The 17,057-nt window shown below is 45.0% G+C and overlaps 1 protein-coding gene across 1 annotated transcript in view; it reads right to left on the reverse strand.

Annotated features, from left to right (window-relative positions):
• Window positions 1-631: 631 nt before the first annotated feature.
• MORC2 (MORC family CW-type zinc finger 2) overlaps window positions 632-17,057 on the reverse strand; it is a 40,734-nt gene continuing 24,308 nt past the window's right edge. The window contains exons 7-26 of the mRNA XM_084799914.1: window positions 16,307-16,466; window positions 16,082-16,193; window positions 15,503-15,628; window positions 14,896-14,975; window positions 14,007-14,089; window positions 13,683-13,768; window positions 12,129-12,269; window positions 11,886-12,040; window positions 11,605-11,733; window positions 11,001-11,106; window positions 10,231-10,363; window positions 7,746-7,820; window positions 7,280-7,657; window positions 6,575-6,706; window positions 6,142-6,196; window positions 5,504-5,645; window positions 5,149-5,373; window positions 4,962-5,055; window positions 2,905-3,093; window positions 632-2,111 (exon numbers count right to left, since the gene is read on the reverse strand). Of these exons, the coding sequence (XP_084656040.1) occupies window positions 2,043-2,111; window positions 2,905-3,093; window positions 4,962-5,055; window positions 5,149-5,373; window positions 5,504-5,645; window positions 6,142-6,196; window positions 6,575-6,706; window positions 7,280-7,657; window positions 7,746-7,820; window positions 10,231-10,363; window positions 11,001-11,106; window positions 11,605-11,733; window positions 11,886-12,040; window positions 12,129-12,269; window positions 13,683-13,768; window positions 14,007-14,089; window positions 14,896-14,975; window positions 15,503-15,628; window positions 16,082-16,193; window positions 16,307-16,466 (2,670 nt within the window). The 3' untranslated portion in view covers window positions 632-2,042. The remainder of the gene's footprint in view (window positions 2,112-2,904; window positions 3,094-4,961; window positions 5,056-5,148; window positions 5,374-5,503; window positions 5,646-6,141; window positions 6,197-6,574; window positions 6,707-7,279; window positions 7,658-7,745; window positions 7,821-10,230; window positions 10,364-11,000; window positions 11,107-11,604; window positions 11,734-11,885; window positions 12,041-12,128; window positions 12,270-13,682; window positions 13,769-14,006; window positions 14,090-14,895; window positions 14,976-15,502; window positions 15,629-16,081; window positions 16,194-16,306; window positions 16,467-17,057) is intronic.

Raw genomic sequence — 17,057 nt, forward strand, 5'->3', positions numbered from 1 at the left:
GGAGGTCCACACAGCTAATGAAACTGGGAGTTGCTGGGAGCTGAATGAGAAGGTATCTGACAGGCCTCTCTGGAACTCACCCTCTATACAAACGTAATGGATAAAGGCACACACATACCACAGCACCCAAGATAATGAAATGCCCTGTGATGGCTCAGAACAAAGTAGACCCATACTGGCGATTCTGAAACAATAGATGATGCATATGACAAAAATGGGCTAATGTGTGGCCAGGTGCCCAGGACAGATGCTCTGCTCTCCAGGGAGAACTTGGGAATCACGGAGAGAGCCTTACTTTTCAGGTTCAGCCTTCTGTAGTATTTGGATTCTTACCATAGCCACTTGTCACTTATCATCTTAACCCCCACCCCTTTCTTTAGAGCCAGCGGATGACTGATGAACTAGTTCCAAGGTCAGCTATTCCACAATATTCCCAGGAAACACATCTTATCTTGTCACCCCCACAGTAGGATCTCTGCCTGAGAGAACAAGTAGCATTCAGAAAAGCTTAAGTTAGGTTTAGCACATCCACAAAGTTAAAGCTAAAACATCAAGGGAATGCAGTTTTTCTGTGTCTGTAGGTATTAAGGAAGTGAAGCTAAAAACAATAAACAGTGGAGATGCAACAGAATGAAGACAAAGGCCTTATATTTCACATAAGAATGCACTGAATGCAGGAATCTCACTGGTACAAATTTATAGTAACACATTTTGATTACATGTGTAAGTAAAAAAAAAAATGAGTATTACCTGCCAATAAAAATGCAGGACCAATTTCCTTTTAAACAGTGGGTTTACACACAAAAATGGACCACACGCTGCCTGGATAGGGTCAACAGAAAGTTGGTTTGGGGGTGAAGGGGGTATGTGCACCAACTCAGGAAACCCATCTATTGGAGAATGTTCCAGACAAGAGATGGCCTGATGGGATCGGATAGTCTGGGGTAGCCTAGAACCCAACCAGGCACATGTGCACTGTTCCTTCACCACCACTTTCCCATCTTCTGCAGACACCATGGGACACAAGGTGGCAGCCTTGGCTTGGGTAGATGGTGAAAACAAATCCCAAGGTGTTTTGCATCAAGAGTATAAAGTCAGTCTTCAGGAGTGTGAAGAGTTGGCGGGACTGGAGCCATCAGATGAAACTCTTGCCTTTCTGGCTCTGAGTAGTTGTCTGAAGCACATGGTCCCTCCTCCTCACCGTTCCAGAGCATGGGAGGTGCAGGGCTCTCTGAACCCACAGAGAACATAGTAGAAAAACAGCAGCAAAGGCTCTCAAGGAACTAGCACCACTGAGGAAGCCTCCTCCTCCTCCAGAGAGCTCTTTCATACCTGCACACCCTGAGAATCTTCGAAGTTCAACATTCAGAGTGCTATCCAGCCCAGTGGACTGACCAGCGAGCTGTCTTCACTAGAGCTTGGACAGTGTGGCTGACTCATTCAGTATCAAAGTAGGTGGTGCGCTGGGAAATTTGAGCATCAGGAATCATCTCCAGGCTGTCTGGATACTGCCACATCTAGGATGACTCTGACAGTGGCTCAGGTAGCCTAAGACCTTCATAGCCCAGACTGGACATCAGGAGATCTGTTACAGGAAGTCTTTTTGATACTAGGCCTGCTTTGATCACCCCCTTGAGGGTCTTGCAGATCCGAGTCCTTGGGAACATTTATCTTTCATATCCCATTTTTAATCCTGTAGGAGAAAAAGAATCATCCTGCCCTGGAGCCTCTCCAACTTCAGGATGGTGCTTGCTTCAATCCTTTCTTGAGGTGCCAGGAGCTGACTGGCTCAGACTCTATGCCTCTTCCTCAAGAGTCACAGACCAAAAAGTATGGTCTCACAGCAGGCATTAACATCTTCTCTTTTAAAAAATAAATATTTATGTAAACTTAGGGATTCTTTGAATCTTCCTCCCAAAGCACAAATGTCCCACATGAGTCAAACCAAGATTAAGTCCACCAACTCACAAATGAAATCCCTCCCCAGGAGCTGCTGTGCTGAAGGGCAGATGTGCAGAAGACCAGATCTGACTCCTGGTTCCTCAGTCCCCTTTGGTGATGAGATCCTCGATGTAGGCATCCAGCTCATCATCTGTGTTGATGTCTATGTCCTGGAATAGAGTGTGGTGGGGGTTAGATGGGGCAGGAACACAGCTTGGGGAGTGGGGCTGAGCCAGAATCCCACCCTGTGATCTTCACCCTAGTGGTCAGCTTATTTCTTGCTCCTGCCCTGCTTCTAAATGTTACCCTTTGTCACATTCATTGTGCATGCACAGAAAGAATGGAAATTTTCTTATCAGGTTTCCTGGTTCAAGCCTGCACCCCTCAACAAAGCAGTGCCTTTTATTGAAAACTGGACTAGGCCACACCCCTCCAATGACTTCTCTTGGGCTCAAACCATATACTTAGAGGTCCTGCTTTTCCTACTGGCCACAACTCCCTACACAGCCTCAGTGCAAATATCTCTTCAGAGTCCACCCTGAGCACCCTAGTCAAGTGTCTTTCCCCAGGCTTTAGTCTCTCATTATTTGCTGCATAGCACTACTCCATTAATAACTCTAGCTCCTCCACCAGCCTGTCCCCAGAGATCAATCATGGTCTCCGTGTCTACTGTGTAGAAGAAAGATGTACCAGACCCCTAAGGGGCAACATCCCACTTCTTGATTACTCAGCCCCATCTGGGATGACAGATACCTAAGAAGTGTCCTTATGGCTTAAAGGGTTCTCAAAGCAAGCTGTATGGTCTGTGGGGTCTGGTTGGGATAAGTGCTCTATCACTTCAAGCCTCAGAGTCAGGAGTCTGAGCAGCTAGGGTTAGAAACACAGACTCCTGTGAGTAGTTGAAGTCCAACCCCTTCCCTGAGACCAGTTGGTCTAGCTTCTATGAGAGGGCTCCTGGCTCACCTCCTGAACTTTTTGCAGGAGTGCTACAATGTTGGTCCTCAACTTCTGTAACTTCTCCTCTGTCTCACGAAGCTTTCTCTCAGCTGTGCGCAAGCTCTCCTCTGAGGCTTTTGCCCGTGAGTCAGCTCGGCTTTGGTAGGAATGGCACAGATTCTGGAGCCCCACCTCATATTGCTTGAAGTATTCTTTCTGTGGAAGCAAACATGATGGTGGTGGCAGGAGGATGAGCTCACAGGATGCTTGGCTTTATTTTAGGACAAGGAGAAAGCTGTCACCCAGAGCCAGGGTAAAGAGACCTCAGCGACAGTCCTCTGGGTATACCACGAGGATGAGGACACATGGACGCAGGCAAGTGCTTAGCAAAGTGGAGATGTCTTACCTTTCCACATGAGAAAAAAACAAAACAAAACAAAAAAAGCCTGGCATCATACTCCCAGCTCAATCACAACTTCCTAAGTCCAAAATAGGACTTCCATATGCAACAGTGTTAAGACCAAAGACCTACCAAGCACCTACGAACAGCAAGTATCTCCAGATTTATATAGTAAATAGTTGTACAGCAACAGAGGTTTACTATGAAGTAGTTAAGACATATTTAAGACAACTCAAGTAGTATGCCAGTATGGTCTGCTCAAAAACACCCACTGAGAAGAGTCACTTTCATGGGCTGACCCCACCCCCACTCCCCACAGGCTCTGCTGCCCACTGCGGTCTCTAGCACCCATCTGCTTCTATGAAGGTTGCTTCACAAGCTGCTGTTGAGGGGCTTCTGACCTTACAGTCTAGACTATCCTCACTCACACCCATGATGGCAAGAGAAACTTCACAATACCTTGGCTGCACAAAATAAATTTTAAGTCAAATACAAATATCTTGAAGGCAATTATATTAAACTTTTAATAGAGAACACCATGTGCATGCTGATGACAAAAATGAACAAAACTGAAGTTTGGTTTTAGCAACTGCAACCAGAAGATCAGAGTTGTGCACTAATACTGGTTAAGTATTTTTTAAAAAAACAAGCTAGATATTATTTTTAGACTCGGACAGTCACACTGATTCTGTTTTTGGGCTGGGCAACAGTACCTTCTGCTGAGGTCCTGCTGTACCCTGGCTTTTGCTTTGAGTTTCACCATTTAATGCCAAAAGTAACAAATCGAACTGCAAAAAGATGTTTGTTCTCCAAGGACTGCTAGAGAGCCCGGTCTAAACAAGGGCAAAAGGCAAAGCCTGGGCTTGGCATACTGTGAGACAAGAATGTGGCAGGACTCATGCTACTAAAGACGCCCCTGTAAAGGCATAGATGGACCACCTCTGGCTACTTTCATACTATAATTGCAGAGCTACACAGTGATCAGACACCATACAGCCTACAAAACCTATTCTTTGCTAGCTGGCCCTCAGCATGGTTCAGATCAACAATTCCTTCAACTCCAACCATTTCCTACATAAAAATGAGGCTAAGACTGATACTCAAGCTGTACCATATCACCAATCCTTCCAGCCTATCACTGCTCACAAAAGCCTCCTGCCCCCTTTCAGACCACCCCCTGAACTTAAAAAAGCAGCCACCCACTGGAGCCCTGGTTTGGGTTTTGTGGTTGGTTAGGTTTTTAGGTGAGTGTTTTCCTTCTCTACCCAATCTGCCCATACTCTCTGGACACTGCCACAATGTTCATTTCTCTCAGTCACGTGGCTGGCTACCTACAAGCAGCAACTCCACCTCTAGCAAATCTGAAGATGGTGCAGAGTCCACTGGGCTGCTCGAGTCCTCATGTCATCTCTACATGCCACCAGCGTCTCTCTACATCTCTCCAAGTCTCACGTTTTTGGTATACTGAGTCTAATCTCAATGTTACGTAGGACAGGTTTGAGAAACAAAAAAAGAGATGCCCTTGCCCTGAGTCTGTAAAGGAGTCTCAAGGAGTGAAGCTGTCTTTTCTGCACGCCGGTCTTATCTACTCAAAACTCTCAGTAAGAAGGGAAGCTGATGAGATGGTAATAACACACATATATGGGCAACTGGGCATAAAAAACAAAATTTAGGCCAGACTCACCAGAGGAAAAGATATTAGTTCTTCTGGATTCATAGAACTCAACTCCTTCTTGGAGATGGGGAAACTTGGAGGCAAGAAATACCGCAAGCAATTCCTAGGTAGGAAGGGAGGGAAGGACAGGAACTCAGAACAGCATGGAGAGAGCGAAGAGTGTCAGCGCCAAGGAAGAGGATAAAGAAACACAAACCGAAGGATCTGGACCAGGAGGTCAATAGTCTCATGGCTGGTACTGGGGGCAGTGGTGTCAGGCTCAATGGCAAGACCATCAGAGGTGGAGGGCTCTGGCAAGGACACTGCCTGCTGAGCCACTGCAGCCTCTTCTTCCTCGCCACATTCTTGCTGTGTGTCAGGGCTCTGGTGCTCTGGGGAAGGTGGCTTCATCAGTCGTACATCTTCACTGCCTTTCTCCACCCTATGGAGGACACAGAGCTTATCATGTTTGTCCTAGGCTCCTAACAGGCTGCTGGGAGGGAACATGGGGTACCTCCTCCCTTTGCCCTTGGTGACTTCTGCTATTACCATCTCCCAAAAGAGGGCATTACCAGCGGTCTCTTGGTGTTGTGTCTGTGGGCACATAGTCAAACTTCACTTTCCACCGAACCACATTCTTGCCCATCTCCACAGCTGTGACACGGCCTGTGTACCACTCCCGGTTCACACGTACTTCTACATGCAGCCCTTTGTCTGAGAATTGAGACACAAATGAGAATCAGAGAACTACAGCAGTGCTCCTAGCTCAGCCGGGGCTGTGTCTGTAAAAAGCAGTCTCCAGGTGGATTTATCTAGGTGTACACCTTGAAGTTTAGCAATGCTGAGTCTTCCATCTGTCATGAAGCCAAGACACAAGATGAGTGGCTTGACAAGGGCAAACGCCAAAGAATTAATGTTAAAAACAGTATTAAAAAACACAACCCAAGCATGGTGGCACATGCCTTAAATCCCAGCACTTGGAGACCAAGCCCAAGAATGACAAGTTCAAAGCCAAACTGGACTTTATAATGAATGTCTGCTCAAAAATCTACAGGACCACAATGAAACAAAACCTCATGAAGGGATAGCTGGACTAATTATGGGATAGAGCCCAAGCCCAAGAAGCTGCTAACTTTAGGAGGAAGCTGCTGACACTGACGGCTCTATTTCCATCTCCATGACAGGCTGACAGGGATCTCCCCAAACTTGCCTTTCTGAGCCTTCTTGAGTTCAACTGAGTCATCTTCCCCAGCACTGTCTGAGAGCTGCAAGGAGAACAGTCTATCAGAAGCTTCTTCAACTGGCTCCTAAAAAGTAGACTTTTGTATTACTGGCCACCCACAGTCATCAGCTGTAATATTCATGTCTTCTTATACTGTCCCAGGTATCTACCCTTCTGCCACCTTTGAACAACAGACAAGGAACACATTTCAAGCGAATCTAGGCACCTACATGTACCCCAGTGTATACTGGCCTGTAATTAGAACCAGTCTCAAGATCCTTTCTGGCCCATATTTCTAATCATCTGGGTAACAAGAGTCCTTGAGGGGTCAACTAGGCTCAGAGGCTCAAGTCATGAACACATGACGGGAGCTGCACAGGCCTCAGGAAGGTAATCTCTGCCAATCTCATGGACCACCCACCTCATTTGCTTCCTTCTTTTCCTCCTTCACAGCAAACTTGCCCCGCTTGCATTTCTCTTTTCTCCTTTCAGTTTCTTCTTCAGCCTCCTCCTCATCAGAGACCACAAGATTCCGTTTCCGACCTGAGGTTGCCTACAGCAGAAGAGTAGGCTCATGAGGGGACCCTGCTCAGCTCCCAAGATGCATGAAGATTTTATGTAACCTAAAGGAACTATTCAGAGCAGCTTATGTTAATTCCCTTCTTGGAATTACTCAGTACACATAAGCAATCTCCTAGTCCTTACACTATGAGGACTTCTGACAACAGCTGTCACAGGAGAAGACTCTCAGATTTCTCCCTCCTGCTTAGTCAGCCAGTTGAGACCACCTTGACACACAATGACTACTACCATAACCTACCAAAGCGATGTCACCAAATTAACAAACTACGCCCAAACCATGAAAAGCCAGTGGAGCTGACTCAAGTTTGTAGCAGACCATGGTTGGGTCTGCTGGGTAAAAATGAAGAGATTCCTGAGTTTAAAAAAAAAAAAAAGTGCTGTGTTAGTTCTGAGCCAGTCTCTACAGCTATGTAGGCTGCTTCTCTTCAGAGGCATCAGAGAGGCTTTAAAATTCGGTGACCTTGTATTCCCCCAGTATAACTTTTTCTTTTACCCCTACAATACTGCTAATAAGCTTGAACATGGAGGAAGAAAAACATCTCACCACGGACTGTTTAACAGGTGGCTCTGGCTTCTTGGCCACTGGAGTCTTGATGGCTTTTTGAGCAGGGACCTCTCGAAGGGTCTTGGAATTGGGGAGTAGAGATAGTGGTGGGGGCTGTACAGGAGGGGTGGGCCGTGGTGCAGCCTTGATGGGAGGGTTTGTAGGCTTCCGAGGTGCCTCAGCAGGCTGGAGTAGCCTGGAAGCACTAGTTTCTCCTCGGGCTGCTGGAGTAGGTGGCTTTGGAGGGTTGACAATAGAAGTCTTTCGGAGTTGGCTAGTTGGTCTGGGAGTTTGAATAGAAGGGGGTCTGCTGGGAGCATTCTTGATCACTGCAGGTAACGGGGGTGACCGAGGACGCTGAGGTCTCCGCACTGACTCCTAAAAGAAAAGCCACAGACAGTGGGAACATTGATCCTGGCTTAAGACACCAGAAGAGACCCGCCTCCCTTCTGTCCCTGGGCTTTACTTCACACAGCGGTCTGGTAGTCACTTCTAAGGGCAATTTCTTCAGGTCAGCTTGCGAGCGGATGGGTGTGGTTTTCTGCAAAAACAAATATGATGAAATTGTTTACCTATTTTGGTATAATGAAATAACATCTTTTGAACCCTCACTACGTACCTGGGACAATGAGCAGTTCTATTTCTGAAAGCGTTCTATTATCACTAGAAAGGCAATACACACCATTAAAGGGTACTTAGGTGATTAATTCAACAACCGAGAGACTGAGGGAGTCTTTAAATTTCCTAGGAGAAATCAAGGGGCTGGAGAGATGGCTCAGCAGTTAAGAGTGCCATCTGCTTTTCCAGAGGTCCTGAGTTCAATTCCCAGCAACCACATGGTGGCTCATAACCATCTATACTGAGATCCAATGTCCTCTTCTGGCATGCAGGTAGAGCATTCATATACATTAAATAAGTAAATCTTTAAAAAAAATAAAGAAAAAGAAATCCAGAAGGTGGGAAAGGACTGGTGACGGAAAGTTGTCATGAGGCCAGAAAAGTATGTGGGATCAACATGCCTAAGACATTTCCAGTTAGTAAGTATAGTGCATTGTACAGACACAGACCAAAGAAAATGCTTTTGTAACAAATATGAAATTGGGGGATGTAGAGAGCGCTTATTGATTGGTCTTGTAGGGCACTAGAGTTTCCGTTCCATCACCCACAACAGGGATCTGATGCCCTTTTCTGGAATCCATAGGCACCTGCATTCACATTCCTCGTGTGTATGCTCACACACACAAACACAATTTTAAAATAATAAAAATAAATCATTTTTTTTTTTTTGGTCAGTATAAAAATGGCTGTATTTAATAAACATCTGCAAATATAATATTTTAAACAGTGCATTCTATTTTTATTTATTTTTTTTAATACATTTTTATTAATTTATACATATTACATCTCAGTTGTTAGCCCATCCCATGTATCCTCCCATCCCTCCCTTCCTCCCACTTCCCCCCCCTACTCCCCTCCCCTATGTCTGTGTCTGAGGGGGATCTCCTCCCCCTGAATATGCTCATACGGTATCAAGTCTCTCCTTGGTGACCTATTATCTTTCCTCTGAGTGCCACCAGGCATCTCCATCCAAGAGTGAGTTCACACAGAAGCAAAAAGAGCTAAATGGTATATACTCACTTATATCGAGACACTAGCCCAAGGTGTACGTCCCCATGAAAAACTGTACCTACCAGAATAATGGGTAAGAGGGGAGGACATCCTATTGAAACTTTAGGTGTGAGAAGCCTGGGAGAAAGAGGAAATGGAAGGATCCAGTGGGTCCTGGAAAACTACAGGCGAGTCTGGGCCCTGGGGTCCTCCGCAAACTGTGGCAACAGCCAAGGAAAAAATAGGCAGTAAAAACCTTGAACCCCTACCCGGACTAGCCGATGGACATTCTCCACTGTTGAGTGGAGAAGAAGATCTAACTCTCACACAAACTCTGGTGCCCCATATTTGATCAATAAATCATTTTTTAAAACCCATAAAACCATGAAAGATTAGGCACACATGAAAATTTGATCAGTCTTAAAAATAAAAACTAGCTGAGTGTGGTGGCACTGCCTTTAATCCCAGCACTTGGGAGGCAAAGGCAGGAATATCTCTGTGACTTCGAGGCCAGCCTGGTCTACAAAGTTCCCAGATAGCCAAGGCTATTATTACACAGAGAAACCCTGTCTTAATAAACCAAAAATAAATAAGTAAAAAACTAATCTTTACTTATCAAATTTGAAATATAAAGATAATGCTCTTCTAAATATTGATAAAAAGTGCTAAATATAGCTTCTACAAAATAATTTGAGAAGAATCTTTTTAAAAGCCTTAACATTTTACAAACTTTCAATTTTACTAATTATCAAGAAATTATTATATACTAGACATAGTATATGCATATATCACATGGGATGGTTTCCCATGACTACTAAAAATTGTAAGGAGCTAAATCTGGTGATCCTAGCTACTCCAGAGAAACTCAAGTTGATCTCAGTGAAATCCTAAATCAGGAAAATAATTTAAAAAAGCAAAAAAAAAAAGGTTAGGGATATAGCTTAGTGGCAGTGCCTGTCTACCTAGTACATACAGAGCCCTAGGTTAATTCCTGATGCTGGGGGAAGGGGATGGTGGTGGTGGGGAAGGGGGGAGCTGTGGAGAAGAGGAGGATGGAAAACGTTATAAAACTATTGAATTAATGGCAATTTCTTCTACAATAGGATATTTTCTGAAATGTTTATACATTTTAGCTACATTAGACCACTTTGAATATATAAACACAATAGTTATCTAAGTAATCAACAAGGTGCATTGGAAAACTGTTTGGCCAAGAATTCAGGGTTGGAAAACCTTGGTGGAAGCACATGGTGAATGAAAGGGACAGGAAAGCCACTGAAGGCACCTATCCTGGACAGACTGCTGACAAGGCTGGCTTTGCCCACTTGTCCATGACCACATACCTGAAGAGCTTCTAGCTTTTCCTGTTGCTGGCGAATTTTCTCTGTCAGCTGCTTCTGCTTTTCTTCCTGTGTCTTTTGGTCCTTTTTTAATGTCCCCAGGGGAACCTTCTGCTTCTGTTCAGAAGCTTCACAGCTGTGAAGAGAAGAGACTGGTGGCAACAGAAGGCTCCAACAGGATAGAGGCTTGTAGTCTGGGAGCCACCACAGAGCTGCCAATATATAAAAACGGCATGTGTTACAGGACATGTTTATTCTTCCTTCTTGCAAACACACTATGTGCAGCAGCCAGGGATATGAGGCTATGAAAACACTGACCTCAAGAAATATTCCAAGAGAGGAGGAACAGTGATGGGCATGGTGAATGTCCGAGTTAGCTTTAATTGTCAACTTGACACAGCCTAGAGTTATGAGAAGAAAGCCTGGACTGAGGATCTACCTAGATCAGACTGGCCTGTGGGCATGCCATGTGACTGGCTAATTGATGGAGGGGGAGCCAGTGTACTATGGATGGTAACACCCCTAGGCAGGCAGTCTTGGGCTGTGTGAGAAAGATGGCTAAGCATGAGCCTAAGGTACTGAGCCAGGACACCGTGCTTCTTCATGGTTCTCCAAGTTCCTGCCTGAATTCCTGCCCAACTTCTCTAAATGATAGACTGTGCTTGGGAAAGTAAGCCAAATTGCTTTTGGTCTTGATGTCTATCACAGCAACAGAAAGAAAACTACAATAGGGAGGGAGGAGTATCCACATCCTTGTTTTAAAAAAGGCTCACCGGTCCTGCTCAGGATCAGGGTTCATGGAGCAAACCCAGGTATCAGGATAATCTTTTTCTACTGAACTCAGCTGGAAGGGGAGGGTCCTCCATTTCAGACACAAATCTGCAAGAGAAAAATACCCCTCCCAACAGGTCAGCCACACCTATCAACATCTACTGGAATCCAGGCTCCTCATAGCTAGGCCCACAGCAAAAATGTCCTGGACTTTCAACACTCTATTATTACAAAACAGTGATTCACTTTATGGACAGTGCTTGCACCAAGGATTTAAAATATCACGGAATCTCAATGCTATCACCCCTTCCTTCCTTCGGGCTCAGTCATTTACTCATGTTAGACAGACATAGTACCAAACTTACTGAGCCTGGCCCAGCTGTGGTATGAAGCGTCTCCAAGGTGAGGTGACTGTCCACCTCATTTAGAGAAACAGGAGCATCTAGCAGAGCCTCAGACTGTGCTCACACAGCCACTGCCAAACAGATCCTGTTCGTGGTGGAACTAAAGTTCATGAATGTTAGTCAAGTCAGAAGACCAGCATGAGGCTGGGGAGAAGAGGATCATGACAGGAGTCTGGAGAAGAGTTCCCACCACTCAACTCACCACACTGGATAGTGGTTGGGATTTCCATAGCCCTCCGGCGTTTGAAACGCAGTTCACTAGATGGGGGTTGGTTCCAGTTAGCAGAAAGGTAGCCAAACTCATCCCAAAACTTTATGATTCCACGCTGGGCTAGAAGACAAATGCCCACCACTCAGATAGAAGCAATTGTAATGTGTAACAATATAACATCTTCCTAACTAAATTTACCCTTTCAAGCCATACAAGCACCTTAAGACTCAAGGTAAAAGAGAGGCTGAGGGCTGGTAGTCCAGCCACATTACCAATGGCGATGTCCTTCCAGTACTGTGCCAAGTGCTCCCCCATTGCTCGAAGCAGATGCCGGTACTCCTTAGCATCAGCGAAGTCCTGCTTGTTATGTGTAGGTTCCAGAACCAAGTAGGGCACATCAACAACCCCGACGACCCCACCACATGCCCTGTAAGGACAAAGAGGTCACAGTTCTGTCACCAAAACTCTTCTGTCATTTACCTTGGGCTGGAAAACTCTCCTAGAGTAGTACTCACATGCCCCCTTCCAGCTGTGGGCCCACTTTCTCATACATCTTGATCAGGCGGCTACAGTTGTAGATAAACATGCCATCTAAGTCCCGGTGTTCAATATTGACCCCAAAAACAAAGTTTAGCTCCTTGGGTTCTTTGAGTGCTCTAATAAAGGAGGAAAAATCAAGCACAGGAACTCATTAGCAGAAAAAGCTCATGGTGATGAAGGTGTGTTAAGCTTAATTGAGGCACATTAAGATTTTACATCTTCATTCAGTGTGTGAGGTCAGACTTGGTAAGGATCTGCACTGTTCAGTGAGCCTTTATACAAACATCAAATGCTGTGTGTGTGTGTGTGTGTGTGTGTGTGTGTGTGTGTGTGTTAATGTAGCAAAACAGGGATGATTTAAATACAAATGAGTTACTATGAAACGGCTGCAAATCTCTGCAGAGTTACATGGTAGAATAAATGTCATAGTCATGCCTTCCTCTAAATTCCAATTATGTAACAGTGATACTCAAGCTTGTTTTGGTTTTCAAGGTAGGATCCTGGAACTCACTCTGTAGACCACGCCAACTCACCTACCTCTGCCTCCCAAGTGCTGGGATTAGAGGTGTTGTGCCACCACACCCAGCTTATGTAATAGTTGGAGGTTTTATTTGTTAGTTTGATTTTGGTTTTTCGAAGCAGAGTTTCTCTGTGTAGCTCTGGCTCGAGGTTGACCTTGAACTCACAGAGATCTGTTTGTCTCTGCCTCCCTGAGTGCTGGGATTACAGGCGTGTGCCCCCACCTGGCTTATGTAATAGTTTTAAAGGCAAAAAAACAAAACAAAACCATGAGAAAAGATACTCATACGACATTGAAGAAAATGTTGGGAATAAGTTAGATTGAAGTGACCTGAAACTTCTGTCTGTGGTGAGGAAGTCGCCTGGCTAACAATTCATCCCCCCAGAGATTGAGATGTTCAACACAGAGCTAAGATCAGAGTCCCGACAATTTAGACGCAAAATAATACATTCTAAATAAAAAAGCACAAAACCCATCTATAGCTCTTCTACATTTGCAGCCAGTGGGAAGAATGAATTATAGAAGAAAATAATACATATTTTCAGAAGAATAAGGGAGTTTCATACTTTTTACTAAATGCTTTATATTTTTCAAGTTTTATACAACGGGCATTTTTTTTTTACAGCCTTAATAGACCAAAGTAAGAAAAATACAACAGTGTGAGTGAAATGAGTTTAGTGTTTGAAGTGTCAACTCTGCTTGCCTTCCACTGGGTCAGAAGAAGCATCTGACAGCATTGGCAATCACAACAGAGATGCTTTTCTCAAAGTAAACTTGGTGCCAAATGTCAACCTGTTGGTGTAAAATGCTACTTTTTTTTTTTTTTTTGCTCTGTGGAGCCCTGGCTGTCCTGGACTCACTTTGTAGACCAGGCTAGCCTCAAACTTACAGAGACCTGCCTGCCTCTGCCTCTGGCTCTGGAGTGCTGAAATTAAAGGCGTGCACTACCATGCCCAGCTAATGCTATATAATCTTAAAAGAACAAAGAAAGGGCTGTCCAGGTACTCACCGCTGCTTGGCATCCTTGATCCTTTTCTTGACATCAGCTTCTCTACGAAGGGTGATGGCACTATTCTGGACCTGCCGCAACATCACCTGCAAATGTATGACGACCATCAGGTGAGGGGAGGAGATGCTCTATGCTACAATAATATGAGATTTTTTACACTGATATCACCTGGATGCTAAAACATACCTGAAGATTATTTCTTATTACAGAAAAGTGACATTACTGAGAACAAACTTAAAAGTTAAATTTCACTTTACTAAGCTTAGAATACTGGACCCCAACACCACACATGCCAGGAAGGAGAGCTTGGGTCTGAGGATTTACCCTGGAGTCCCGTGTCAAGTCTCCACCCATGCGAACTTCTAATGCCCGAGCTTTGCTCTCTGCCTCCCGGGCCTTCTCTTCAGCTAAAACCGAAAAGAAATCAAAGGTTCAGAATTCTGTCATCCTTCCTTGATCCACACAAGCAGTCCGTGCTGCACAAGGGATATATGCTAACAAGAAAAAGGCCACCTAGAGGAGCAATGGCCACCAGGTTAGCCTCTGGGCTTGGACTACAGAGTTGCTTCAGAAAAGCAACAACAACTGACATTCAAAACTGTCATGGCCAAGAGTATATACCTACAATTCCAGTACTCTGTAGGATCATTGAGTTTGAGGCCAACATAGAACAGGGAGTAAGTCTATCTCCTAACCCCAGGAAGGCATTATTTACAGCCAGATATGCTTTTCAAGCTTTACAAATTATTTACAGGAGTCAAAACAAAACTACCAAACCCAAAATGCATCTAATGGAAATTCAATCTTAGCATGAACTAGAGCCTGAAGAATGCTTTAGATAATTACTCTCATCAAACAGCCAAAAATAACTATGATTATTCCTGGGGAGAAACCTTGAGATTTCTGTCCTAGAGTCGGGACAAACTAAAGCAGTATGCAGTATGAGATTTTCAACTGGTCAAGTCAAAGAGTTGGTATTTGTTTTACATTAAGACTCTATAGGTGTGTTTTATGCCACTCCCAACCCTATATAAAATCTTATAAACAGTGGGAGGAAAAAGTCAAGTCTGGAGAGAAGTGCTGACAAGGTTAGATATGGGGAGAGTTGGAGAGGAACTAGATCAAGGTCGGAGGAACAGCCTTGTCCTCTGGCTTTGGATACAAGCTGTTTCCCCAACTCTATCCCTCCACCCAACACAGGGAGTAGCATTACCAATTCGTGCTACATGCTCTGCTTTCTTCACTTCCTGTTCTGCCCGAGTCTTGAAACGGCTTGATGTGTACTTGTACATCCTGAAGAGTGGAAAAGAAACCTGAGGGCCAAGCAGCAGTGGGGCAGACAGCCAACGCAGCAGCTTGGGAAGCAGCCTGCCTCCTCCATGTGGTGCTGCCCTGGCTCCTGACGATGAAACAGATCCAAGCTCATTGTTCGCAAAATGATTCAATTCCTAATTCAATTTGTCCTTGACCTCCTGATTTGTCTTTGGGGTTCAGCAGGTATCACTAATCTCACAGCAGGAACAAACCTCAGTAATAAGCCATGGCTTTTCCTTTCCTGTCAAGGGTCTATAGGTCCCGAATTTGAGATAAGATAGTTCCCAGGGCTGATCTCCACATTTCAGAAGGCACTTCCCTTAACTGTCCTGGCCGCCCAACCCAACAGCCCGCCAGTCACTTCTATCCTTCCTAGAGAACTGACTCTCTGGTTAACAGATACAATCAGCAGTGTTAGAGCGTTCACTTGTATCACCCTAACAACACCCAGAGAAACTTGGCCAGGCCCCACTTCCCAGTCCAGATAATGGTAGCTAAGCCCTTACCTGGGCTTATACAGGCAGCAGGAGAGTCTCTTGGTCTGCACCTTGTGCCCATGGATGAAGATCCTCATCCGGGGATCAATATAAAGCACAGCAGCGTAGGCTCGGAAGGAACGTCGCTCTGGCTTCCTGGAGAAAGCAGGAACTGAGACAGCCTGTCACCCACACCAGTCAGTGCAAAGCTATGGGCTGCCTCTCTGCAATTCCTCACCTTTCATTTCACATCCTGGCGTCTCTTGTCACTTTGGCCAGAATGGCCCCTCATCATGGTACTACATCCTGCCCTGTTATGTCCCTAGCACAGGCGCTGCACCTGGCCCTTATAGGAACCCCAGTGTCTTTCACCACCCCTAGACCCAGGACTCAATCTCTTCTGTCAAATGAAAGAGAACAGGGAACCATTAATCCTTGCTTTAGCGTGGCTGAGGAGTCACTGTCTTGCTAGTAGCAGATAGGAGCTCTCAGCTTTATCAATACTGACACCAAGAAGAAGCCATGAAAGGGGCTCTTCTATTTTTCCCTGAAATCATCTCCCAAGGAAGACCAGTTGCGGGGCCTGCCACCCTTCCCTGTCATACTCACGTGCCCTCTGGGGAGGTTTCTGCCATCTGGATATCTTTTGGATTGGATATTATGTCTAGTTCCGGCTCTCCATTATCCATGAGCTTGAGATTAAAGATGATCACCAATGTTCCTGGGGAACAGAAAATCCTTTCTCTCTGCCAGCCAACCCTGGCTCACTCCCCACATTACCAGAGGCTCTAGTGCTCTCAGATTCTCTGGGCTGCAGGTCCAAAGCCTACTCACCACTATTCCCAGGAATCTTCATGAACTGGGTCATCACTTGCTCCTCGGTGTGGAAAGGAGAGTACTTGTAGACGAGCTCTGTCTCAATGGCAAACTTCTCCACATTGTCTGTGACAGGCTCCCGTGTTCGAGCATTCCAGGTAGGCAATGGGACAATCACCTTTGTTTGGGGTGAGCACAGACAGATACTGTGATTGGGGTTCCAGAGCCACCTTCCACTAAACACACAGCTTTCGTGTCCCTTTAGTTGTATAGTCTGGCATCAGGTCTGTAGCTTCTGTCCTTCCCCAAACTCCTCTGCTGGTTTGTACCTCAGAGGTCTCTGTGCCTATCTGTGATGTCTTCGGCCATTTCATTAATTTGGTAAAAATTCTACTTTTACCACTAGGGAAAAATATATTTGCTATTATCTAGTGAATCCAGAGATACAAAGTCGGCAACTTCACTTCAGGGTAAATACCCCCAACAGAACTTTTGCACATATGTACCAACATACACATACAGGAATAACCCAAATATCCACTACAGAGTAGCAAAACTAAAGTAGTCTATGATAATAAAAATGAGCACCAACATGGATGAATCTCACCAACACTATTATCTATCGAAAGAGATACAAGTGAATTTATATAGTCAGTCCTAGTTACATACACAAAACCAAATGAATACACAAACACTACTGACAAACAATGCCCCCCACCCTTCAAAAAGGAAGTGATCATCCTAAAAGTTACCAGAAGGCGATCTCCCC

The sequence above is a fragment of the Acomys minous genome (genome assembly GCF_964271855.1).
Source record: "Acomys minous genome assembly, chromosome: 10".
Lineage (NCBI taxonomy): Eukaryota > Metazoa > Chordata > Mammalia > Rodentia > Muridae > Acomys > Acomys minous.